The sequence below is a fragment of the Ceratotherium simum genome, chromosome 27, assembly GCF_057802395.1.
Source record: "Ceratotherium simum simum isolate JZ-2026a chromosome 27, ASM5780239v1, whole genome shotgun sequence".
Classification (NCBI taxonomy): Eukaryota; Metazoa; Chordata; class Mammalia; order Perissodactyla; family Rhinocerotidae; genus Ceratotherium; species Ceratotherium simum.
Genome location: NC_141926.1, coordinates 28,271,561 through 28,283,861, shown reverse-complemented (window position 1 = coordinate 28,283,861; position 12,301 = coordinate 28,271,561). Strand labels below are relative to the sequence as shown.

The following is a 12,301-nucleotide window of genomic DNA, read 5'->3' as shown; positions in this document are numbered from 1 at the left end:
AATATACTGTAATATTGCAGCCAAGTAAAAAGGATATTGAATTTTTTTTCTTTTCCTTGCTTTTTTCTTTTCCTTTATTTGATATACAGTGTGAGAAACCTCCACTGAGGTAATAATGCTATTTTTTTTAAATGACAACATGGACTGTTATTTCTAGAGCTATGCTGTCCAGCATGGTGGCCATCAGCCACGTATGACAATTAAATTTAAATTAGTTAAAATTTTAAAACTAAGAACTTAGTTTCTCTGTCACACTAGCCACATTAAGAATGTTCAGTAGCCACATGTGGCTAGCGGCTACTGTATTTCTCTGTCACGCTAGCCACATTAAGAATGTTCAGTAGCCGCATGTGGCTATCGGCTACTGTATTGGCCAGCACAAATATAACACTTTAATCATTGCAGAAAGTTCTGTTTGGACAGTGCACAATGCTATCATTTTTACACTTATCAAAATTTTAAAGTTATCACACAAAATTAATGTTATTACTTGGATACAAATTATTAAAGTCCTAGTCATTGTGTAATTTATAAGGTAAGTCACTTTGGTCACTGAAGTAGAAAACATAATCAGTAGCTCCATTTTATGAGTTATTGTTTTGGCCAAAGTTTTGTTTCTTTAATAGGAATATTCAGATTCACTTTAGGATATCTGAGATTGTTTTTTCTGAGAAAAATATTAATATCTTACAGTTAAATAGAGTGTCTAAGATCAAAAAGGCATTTCCATTTTATAAATAAAGAAACTAAGCTCCATAGAGATACAAAAACTTTGTCAAAGTCACACAACTAACTAGGGAGAGAAAAATTGAAGTACAGACCTGTATTCTTGTATAATTTAATGAAATCAGATAATTACAAAAAGTATTCACTTATCTCACTCAATAAAAATTAAAAAGATGAAACTGTGACTTTCTTGCTCTCTGCATTACTCCTAAATTAGTTTTTCTTAGTTAACGTTTGTTGAAGGACTTTAAGATATAACTTGGAAGTATAGTTAAATTTCATAATTTGCTTATTCTCAAATGTACTTGTTTGGAAAGTGAATATTCTAGTATAGCAAATGTTTGTTAAATTGGAAACATCAACTAGAAAATTAGTAATGGTGACAATATTTATGGAATATTGTAAAAAGAAATGTTAATTTTACACTTTGAATATAGCAGTTTACCATAGCTAGCAGCGTATAAAGTATTGCCAAAAGGGTCTGTCAAACTCGTTTTTAATGAAAACATAACACTTGAAAGCCTTGAATGGAATGTTTATTGATGGACCATTGTCAAGTCTATGAGTAGTGAAGTGAAATCATATTTTTAGGAATCATAATTTTATAGTAGTATAAGTAAAGATAAAGAGAGTCTTACCAGGCTTACATAGTCTTATTTTATCTTAAGTAAGAATGTGGTAACTGGACTGCTGAATCTTATTCTGAGTTATGTGAAAATATATTTGTAAGCACTTTAAAGGTTGATAAAATGTGGAACATTTTGTGTTCCTCAGTAGAAAATTGGAACAAAGTCATGATTTCAGAGCTATTTTCAGAGAGGTGACTCAGGTCTAGAAGGCCAGATATGAATGGCATTCAGGGAGGCCTTTTTAACTGGAAACTTAATAGCTATACAAGAGAAGGTAACCGTGCTAGCAAACTACCTTAACTTAGTAGCAGAAAACAACATTTAATGTTATTATCATGCCCTTCTTTTTTTTCTTTCATAAATAAAACATAGAATCTTAAGCTGGGATTATGCATATTATTTCAAGATAAAATGTCGTACTCTTAAGTTTTCTCAAAAACAAATTCCTGGGAGAAGCCATTTTTAAAAATGTTGAAAATAATTTGTTTTTCATGAAATAGTTTCAGGTGCATAGTTTGATTTGTCATGAATGTGTACATTAATTTCCAAATAATTCTATATTTAACATTTGGAGTAACAAAGTGATTTATATCTGAAGCACATGAAATTAACAAACTAACACTGATTGGCAGGCAGTGTAACGTAGAGTTTTAAAATAGTGTTTCTTTACAATCTTGTACCTTTTAGGATGTTATATTTTTCTGAATTAATCTAGGAGAAGATATGTTATGACTGGAAAAACTGACACAAAGGAGATATCTTAAAATATTTTTCGTATTTCAGTTATACAAATATGTAGCTGTATGTATTTTTTCGACAGCGTGTTAGGAGAAGGATAATTATTTTAGAGGCAAGTATAGCACTCAAATATTTTTCCCCTCCTCCCTTTTTAAAACCTAGTTTGAAGACCATAACGTCTGGACTTAACATTAATATTAACACCTTAATATTACTTATATTAAATATAAAACAAAGGCCTACCCCTTCCAGCCTTTTATGTTAGTGGGTTTTTTGTTTGTTTGCATCCCACTAGATTTCCCACGTTGGGAAGCATGCCTCCCTTTTTCCCCTTCCCCTGTCTCCTTTGGATATTCTCCCCTCTGACTATCACATTCTTTTCAGTGACTAGAACTGTGCCTGCACATGGAAAAAAACCTGACTAAATAGTCACTGAATGAGCCAAATGATGTTTGTGATAAAGAAACAAACTAACCTGATCCTTTCTTCAAACAAAAATGAGATTATATTGTTGAAATGTAGATTGTTGACTTTCGCATCAGTCTTAATTTTGAGTCTAGATGGAAGATGTCAGGAAAACGAATACCAAAGAAAACAGAAGGAACTATTTTGAAGTCATCAGTAATGGCCTTTTTCTCCCAGTCTTTTCTTAATTCTTAGCTCCATTTTTTTGTTTGCTTGTTTGCTTTTTACTTTTTTTTTTTTTGAACTTCAGTACATGGTTGTGTATTGTAGTTGTTAGTTTTTAGTTCTCTATGTGAGCCGCTGCCACAGTATAACAACTGACAGACGGGAGGTGTGATTCCACAACCGAGAAATGAACCTGGGCCACCAAAGCAGTGAGAACGCTGAACTTTAACCACTAGGCCGTCAGGGCTGGCTCTGTTTTTTACTTCTAAGACATAACTACTGGTTTCAGATGGCAGCTGTTGCTAAAAGGATGCTCTCAGACATACAGTACATCAGATGATTTTTTTTACTGTAATGTTCTGGATAACCAAAATTTAAATGTATTCTTAAAGTGTTTTATAATTGTAGTTGACTTTTTTTTATAAAGATGAAATACTAATGCTTTATGTTTCTCTTAATTTTTAAGTTATATAGATTCCTTGCTGTTCCTTATCTGTGCTTATCAGAATAACAAAGAACTCTTGTCCAAAGGCCAGTACAGAGGACATGATGAAGAATTGTTATCACATTATAGAAGAGAATGTTTACTAGTAAGTTGAATGCTTATAGTATGTGTTTACTTTATCATTTTGTCTTACATTGGGCAGATTTTCCAGACTTGTGTATAAGAGATTGACTCTAAATTCTGATGGGGTAAGTGTCATGATGATGTCTGTGATCTGGGTCTGCTCCCTTAAGATGGGAGAATACACTCAATTCTTTATCCCTTCTTCATGGAGTCTAAGTATTGCAGATGATAAACCAGAAATGTTCTTGAAATGGCATCAGAATGATTATGTTTTTGGGGGGGGACGATTCACCCTGAGCTAACATCAGCTGCCAGTCTTCCTCTTTTTTTTCCATATGTGAGCTGCCACCACACGGTGGCCACTGATAGACGAGTGGTGTAGACCTGTGCCCAGAAACCGAATCCAGGTCGCTGAAGCTCAGCACACCAAACTTAACCACTAGGCCACTGGGGCTGGCCCAGTGATTACATTTTTATATTTAGATTTCTTCATTGTTCTACAGTTCCCTTTTTTGATAGGAGAGGAAAAGCTGCATAGAGCATGAGGAATTAACATTATTATTATTCCAGAAAAATAATAGATTTTTCTGAGTTTTTATGAATAGCAGTATATTTGGTGTACATAATATCAAAGGATTCATTGCAATATAGTATCCTTTTTTTTCCACCTAATCATTGGTATATTTTTCCTCAAATATTTTCACTATCTATGTGCTGAAATAGTACTATTGTAACTTTAAAATCTATTTAGCAGTTTTTTTGCAGCAGTTTACTCTCTAGATGTCTGGAGTACTTTGTTAATGTTCCTTGAGTCAACTTACCTTTATGTATAAAATCACCAATTCCATCCTTATACTACTTTTTTCTGCTAGATTTCATTCTTAATTAACTATTAACGTCACTCTAGTCTATATTGTAAACTCCTAAGTTGCAATTTTTTTTCTATAAAAAAAATAGAGACGGGGCCAGCCTGGTGGCGCAAGCGGTTAAGTGCGCGTGCTCCGCTGTGGCAGCCCAGGATTCACCGGTTCGGATCCCGGGCGCACACCGATGCACCACTTGTCAAGCCGTGCTGTGGTGGCGTCCCATATAAAGTGGAGGAAGATGGGCATGTATGTTAGCCCAGGGCCAGTCTTCCTCAGCAAAAAGAGGAGGATTGGCAGATGTTAGCTCAGGACCGATCTTCCTCACAAAAAAAAATAGAGAGAAAGGTATTTAAGAGTGTATGATTTTTGAAACTATGTAAGTTACATGGTTTAAGTGTACTTGAAAAAACTTTAGGTATGCTGGTGAAATGTTTTCTTTCAGTAGAACTATATGGTATATGCTAACTCTAGTCTCTAATATGTCTTTAAAATTTTTAAATGGGAATGTTAGCAGGTTATAATCTTATTATTTTTCTCTCAGCTGATTTTACTGCATTTCAGTGTGTCAACTTAAAAAGCAAATTTGCCTGTTATTTTATCTCAAAATGGGTTTATTTGGAAATAGCCATAAGAATTGCAATTCTGGATGTGCGTGCTATGGCAAACCAAAGGCAAATCCAACAAAGGAGGGGAGCTACCTTTATAGAGAAAAAAGGGGAGTAAGCAGGGGCTGTTCTAAATGAAAGTCTGTTGGGGGAAAGTAACAGTTCAGGGCAGCAACAGCTTCTCATTGGCCAAGCTGTGGCATTTCTCATTGGTTGGGCTGCTGCCAGGTAGAGAGAGAAATCTTCCTTCAGTAGTAAAGTAATTTTACTTCCTGTCCAAGATGGAAGCCTCCCTCTCTTCCTGTTTGATGTACTTGACGATGTATGATAGGGCATGAGAGCTCCTACAGGCCTTCTCGACTCCCATTTAATTAAGATTTCTTTTATTAATTTCCACAAGTCTATTTCAAAACTTGAATTATTGGCAGTTCGTTTCCATCAAGGATGGTATTCTCAATTTGGCCAGTTTCCTAAGGTTTTTAATCAACTCCTGAGAAGGAAGACCTGAATTATATATATTTCAGCTTAAAAATATATATACAATTTTATATAAACATATAAAATTTTGCATTAAATGAATTAAAGCAATTTTTAACATAAAACCGTTGAAGGCTTGGGATATGGAAATATTTTGGTAAAGCTATTTTAAACATAAATGCAACGAAAACTTGATGGTTACTTTAAAACATTAAAAAGTAGTAGACTTTCTCTTACCATTTTTTTTTTTACAGTAAACCAGCCACACTTAGTTTGTCATTTTACATAGGGATTTAAATGAAACCTCATGAGAATTATTTTAGTGTTCCTTTCAGGTTTTTTCATATTGAGTATTTACTGAGCCTCAGATTCTGAGGGATATAAAGATACGTAAGACCCATTTCCAGCCCTCAGGGAACTCAGTCTGGTGAGAGATGTACACAAATAACTTTTATGTTTTAGAATAAGTGTCCTTATGAGAAATATGCAAAATAATACACCTGGAATTGTTGGGGAGAACCTTGAGAGACAAGATGAACACTGATCTGGATCTTGATGGATAAATAGGAGTATTATGACTTACAGAGAAGGGAGAAGAGCATTCCAGTCAAAGGGACACCATATGAAAAGGCATGGAAAGTATATGACAGAAAATGAAGATAAATCCATCGTGGCTAGGTTATGAGGAGCAAGGTTAGGTAGAAGTGATGAAGTTGACAGTACTTATTGATGTCAGACTCGGAAGAAGCTTATGTGCCATTCTAATGAGTTTGCACCAATGTGGGTTTGATTAGGTTTGGCATGATCAAGTTTGTTTTCAGAAAATAATTCTGGCAGTAGTATACTAGAAGATGGACTGGAAAGGAGTAGAGATTGAAGTCAAGCATCCTGGAGAGATAGACAGGGGAAGGAGGGTGAGAGTCTCAAGGAAGGCAGAAGTACAATGGGTATGAAGAAGCTATAGAAGGTGCTGAAGGAAATGAAGTCGAGGGACCTGGTAACTATTGGAAAAGTGGAAAGAAGGAAGTAGGGTCGTCAAATCTGCCTAACGTTCTCATTTTGTGTTTGGCTTTGGGGACTCCTAAGAGAATAAATAAGATTGGCTTTGAATGTACTATATTTAAGTTGGTTCTAGGACATGTTTTGATTCAGTGAACTTAACATTAAATTTCTTGATACTAATAACAACTAGTATGTCTTTGAATACATATTGTAAAAATTATACTAGATACTTCAAGACTTATCTCATTTAGTCCTCTTAGCTACTATGTAAGCAAGGTAATGGTGTCCCATTTTTCGTATAAAGAAACTATAGCTAAGAGATTACCTATTTGCTCAAAATTAGGTAATTTCTTACTGAGTTGGACTTTTAGCATAAGCCGCTCTACAAAGTCAGGATAAATTGTGCAAGAATGGCATAATATAAACATAAGAAATAATAAAATTTTTGTATTTGAAATTCAGCTTAAAACTATGATTTAGTGTTAAATTAGTTTAAACAAAATAAAAAATCATATTTATCATGCTATAAACATAGGAGTTCAGACATAAATACTTAAATAGTATAGCTCTTATTTTACCTGTATTCCTTGTCTATCTCTTATATCTATATTTCTTATCTCACGAATTTCTCTCTTCTCCTAGATCAGCGGTCAGTACACTTGGCCTGTGCTCTGCCTACCATTTGTTTTTGCAAATAAAGTTTTGTTTAAACATAGCCATCCGCATTCATTTACATATTAGATATGGCTGCCTTTGTGCAACAATGGCAGAGTTAAGTAGTTGCAACAGAAACTATAATGGCCCTTAAAGCCTAAAATATTTCCTGTCTTATCCTTGACAGAAAAAGTTTGTCAATCCCTGTACCAAATTGTAAGCTCCATGAGAGTTTTCTGTATAATCACTTGGGTACCCCGCATCTACAACAATTTCTGGCACATGTCATGTACTCAGTATTTTTTGAAGGAATAAATGAGTTAATTGATTACCTTTATGTTTTTGTATCAGGAATATAACAGTATTTATTCAGTTGACATTTATGGAGAAGGTGATGAAGAGTTTTTCAAAATTAATGTGGATTCTGAATTTGTTTTTAAAATTACTTTGAGTGTTTATCAAATTTTAGAACTAGGGGAAGTTCACCTCTGGAGAATAAATAAAAAATGACTCCTAGAAGGATGAGCAAAGTAATTTAAGCCGAGCATGAACTTTAAAAACGTGACGACAATATTTCCCCACTTTGTTTTTGTTTCTATTGTTATGAGCATAGCTTTTTCTAAGACTTTTTGTGCTGGAACAGTTGAGGTTGGTTTTCCTGATTGCCGTTTGTTGTAATACTGATTGTGAACATACTGATTATGTTGTCTTCAGTATTAACACTTACAAGTGTTTTTATTTAATTAAAAAAGAAAACAAACCTGTTCTTTTTCTCATTGCATTAAGAAATTAAATGAGCAAGCTGCAGAACTGTTTGAATCTGGAGAAGATCGAGAAGTAAACAATGGTCTGATTATCATGAATGAGTTTATTGTTCCATTTTTGCCCATGTTATTGGTGGATGAAATGGAAGAGAAAGATATACTTGCTGTAGAAGATATGAGAAATCGATGGTGTTCCTATCTTGGACAAGAAATGGAATGTAAGTTTAAACAATGCTAGTGGACACCTGAGTTATTGGGATTAAAAGCAGTTTAGAATTAGATGTTATTTAGTCTTACCATTTTTTATATTGTGTAATATTTTTACATTCATATCATTACTGTTTTCTTATTTACAAAGTAAGCTGTACACACTGCCGTTGTCATTTATATTTTACCTCTTCCCCCAAAATGGTAATTATTTTACATATTTTGAAATGAAACATCAACTGACCGCTCCAGGTTAATAAATCATGTTGAAGATGGTAATTATTCTCCCTCTCTCTCTATCTTCAGTTACATCTAATTGTTTGTATTTGCAGCAAACCTCCAAGAGAAGCTGACAGATTTTCTGCCAAAACTGCTCGATTGTTCTACGGAGATTAAAGGTTTCCACGAGCCACCGAAGTTACCTTCATATTCCACGCATGAACTCTGTGAGCGATTTGCCCGAATCATGTTGTCCCTCAGTCGAACTCCTGCTGATGGAAGATAAACTGCACCCACACTTCCCCTAAACACACTGTATAAACTTTTTTTAGTTCTTAACCCTTGCCTTCCTGTCACAGGGTTTGCTTGTTGCTGCTATAGTTTTTAACTTTTTTTTAATTTTAATAACTGCAAAGACAAAATGACTGTACAGACTTTAGCCAGACTGCAAACAATAAAGCTGAGAATCGCATGGCGCTCAGACTTTGTTTTAACCAAAACTGATGTATGATTACAGATCTGATTGATCTTATTATGGCAAAACTATGCTTTTGCCACCTTTCTGTTACAGTATTACTTTGCTTTTATCTTTTCTTTATCTACAGCTTTCCATTCGGTCTGGATCCTTCCATGACTACAGCCATTTAAGTGTTCAGCACTGTGTACGATACATAACTTGGTAGCTTGTAAATGAAGTGAAAGAATAAAGTTTTATTTATGGTTACCTACGTGTTTGTAAGCAGGTATATTGTATACTAGTATATTATTTTAGTTATATAAATGAATTTTGTCTGGGGATTGTTTAAGATTGGGTGATGTATAGATTAATACAAACTTTTAATTTTGCTCTAATGTTAGCACATTGAAAATGTACTAAGTTTTTGACACTTAAATATATCTATATTTTTGACTAAGTTGTTAAACTTAGTGTGGCACCTAAACCTGTTTTGAGTTCAAATCAGGTTTTCACTAAAGTGAGCGGCTGATATTTAAGTCAACCACACTGAAACTTTTAACCTTTTCTTAGATTAATCTTTTATTTTTTTATGTATTTACAAATAATATAGCAAGGTGATTATTTCAAGAGATACCAGAAAAAAGCTACTTGAATAAGGGCTATTTAATAGTGAAACTTATAAGAAATATGTATATGTATATATATATACATACATACACACACCTATACAGACACACACATATTCTTTATATGAAGGACAATGTTTTGCATTGTATAATCTTTCTATTTTTGTAAATTGTATACCACTTTAATTGAAAATGTTCTCTACTAATCAGTGCTGTGAAATGAAGTTGATATTGTTGAACTAGAAATTCTGAGTATCTTACCTGCTTTTATTTACCTCCTTTTGAAAAAGGAAAAAGCTGTAGAACATTTTGTAGATAGAACTGCTGTTTAAGATTAATGAAGTAATATTGTGAATGAAAATCAATGCTTTAAGGTAATCATGTTACCAACAACCTATTTTTGAATTTAATTTCTTTATAAATGATTGTTAGCATAGTAAAATATATCACTATATTATGTGTATGTTTTGTTATAGCGTCACCAAAACTATTGCTCTTTATAAGTGCCTCTCACAAAAGATCCTGGATGGAGGAGGAGGAAGAAAATATTAAGCTATTATATAATGCTCCTGATAAAGGTATCAGTGTACTTCTGAGGTACTGATAAGTACCACTTCTGTTGTAAAGTTAGATTTTGCATAAAGCAGCTGTCAGAATATGTTTTTGTTTAGATTTTAAATTCTCTACTGAGCAGAATCAGTATTCTGCATTGGTTTTCAAGTGCTATCAAAAATTTAAAAACTTCATTCACGTGTGTCATCAAAATGTTTGTAAAGTATCTTCAGTATTTTATAATATTCTCTCATAACGGTAAAGTTGTTTGTGTTTATGTGTGTAACTGACTGCTGAGACACAAGTGCTCAACCACTTTGTGGAAATTTCTCCTTTCAAAAGGCACATCCAGGGAACCATATGTGGCTCTTATGCTGAAGGTAAGTGTATTATTATTATATTTATTTTGTACTTAAAAGCCAGTTTATTCATTCCTAGTAATGGATCTGAAGTACTTATTTAAAGTGACCTTTTTCAAGACCTGGGGAAACAACTTGTTTTGATATCAGCTTTTGATCTAGTCTGAAGATTTAGGCCAGTGAAATTTCCTTACATTATTTACTGGTTTAAATATACATAGCTAGGAATTTAAAAATTGAAACTTCATAGAACTGTTGGCCATGCAGATTTCACTTTGATTTAAATGACTCTAATTATGATGACTATAGTAGTGCCTCCCCCCCCACAAAAGTTACATTTTGAAATAGTTTAGGGCAGAATTCAAATAGATAGAAATTAAAGACTTGTAGGAACTTCTTATAAGCACAGTGTTTAGGGAGACTGTAGCCAGGAGTGAACCTATGAGACCCTGTAATAACTTTTCAGGTTCATTAAAATACAATAATGCTAAGTCAGTAGTTCTCAAAATGTGGTTTCCAGACCAGCAGCTTCAGCATCAGCTAGAAACATGTTAGAACTGAAAATTCTTGAGCCCCACACCAAAACTACAGATTCAGAAACTCGTCAAGTTTTAACTAGTGTTTTAACAAGTTTCAGCAAGTCCTTCAGAGGATTCTGATGTCTGCTCAAGTTGGAGAAGCACGGCCCTAAAGAAGACTATCAGTAGCATTTTAAGCACCTAAAATTGATGCTGTTTTATTTCCATTCACTTATCCCTTGTTTGTTGGAAGCTTTTCAGTAATTCCCTCACTTGCAATTTCGAGGAAGCAACTAAAATTTCTTTTGCTTAGTTTTAGATTTATTGAGACTAAGGTGAATTTTCTCCTCTTGTATCTGGTTCTCCAGAAGTTCATTGTCTTTTGTTTTATGATTCAGAATTGTTGATTTCTGCCTCTGAGTCCTACTGTCGTCCCCAAAAAGTACCATCACTCACATGCTTTTGGGGAATGAGTTGGCATACCCTTATGTAGTCTTTTTTTTTTTTTTAATTTATTTAAAAATGTCAGCTAGGGCTGACGTAACAAAATATCACAGACTGAGTAGGTGGCTTAAAAAAGAGAAATTTATTTCCTCACAGTTCTGGAGGCTGAAAGTCCAAGATCAAGGTGTTGGCAGTTTAGTTTCTCCTGAGGCCTCTCTCCTTGGCTTGCAGACAGTAGCCTTCTTGCTTCGTCCTCACATGGCCTTTTCTCTCTGCACTCGTGCATCTCTGGTATAAGGACACCAGTCATACTAGAGTGGGCCCCACCCTTACGACCTGTTTTAATCGTAATTACCTCTTTAAAAACTCTACCTCCAAATACAGTCACATTGGGATAATGGCTTCAACATACAAATTTGGGGGTGGGTAACACAACCAGTCCACAGTATGTGATGGGCCACTTTATATACCTCCTTTCTGGGCACAAAAGTATGATTGTTAGTGTCTTCCATTTAGCCTCAAGATTATAGTGCAAATATCCATAGTTCTGCTCTTAACATCTGCTTTATTGTTTTCTTTTACTTTATTCCAAAACTGTATTAAAGTTACAGTATACCAAGTTAGAAGTTGCTCACAATACATTCATCTAATCAGTTCAGTGTGTTTTCATTGAACAAATCTTTGCTGAATAAATGACGTAGTCCATGTTGACTTGTCCTTGTTCATGTGTTTATTTCGTCAGTTTCACTTCGCATTATACCATGGGTCTGTTTCCATTTTGCTAGTGGTTTTATTCTTACCTACTCCATGTCCCTTTGCCATCCTCAGTTCCACCCCCAGCCTGGAGGTACTACTGTTAACCGTTGTGGCCACATTTTTCCATGTTTGGATAATGTTATGCAGCGTATACACATAAGCAGTGGTTGATGTTTTTTTGGGGAGAGGAGGGAGTGGAAGAGGAGAGGGTCACTGCTTTTACAAAAATAAAATAACCATCTATTTTATAAATCCTTTCTCCTTCCCCCTTCTGTACTTTGTAGCCTCCAGTTCCTTCTTTTTCTAATTAGCTTTGATAGAGGTGACTTAGAATAATCAAATAATAATAAATACTGTAACACTAATAATAAAAGTAACAGAGCCATGATTGAAGGAACTATATACACAATTGAATACACACTTGCATACAGACTAGTGTTTCAAATATCCTTATTCGTTCCGTGCACAGTTCTTCTCCATGGCTATTTCAAACCTTCACTGCCA

At 34.3% G+C, this 12,301-nt stretch overlaps 1 protein-coding gene across 3 annotated transcripts in view; it reads left to right on the top strand.

The window, feature by feature from the left end:
• Positions 1–11,752, top strand: part of USP25 (ubiquitin specific peptidase 25) — a 137,262-nt gene extending 125,510 nt beyond the window's left edge. For all 3 annotated transcript variants that reach the window (XM_014795498.2, XM_014795500.2, XM_004440736.3), the window contains 3 exons: positions 3,190–3,313; positions 7,682–7,877; positions 8,199–11,752. In XM_014795498.2, the coding sequence (XP_014650984.1) occupies positions 3,190–3,313; positions 7,682–7,877; positions 8,199–8,371 (493 nt within the window). In that variant the 3' untranslated portion in view covers positions 8,372–11,752. The remainder of the gene's footprint in view (positions 1–3,189; positions 3,314–7,681; positions 7,878–8,198) is intronic.
• Positions 11,753–12,301: the final 549 nt, after the last annotated feature.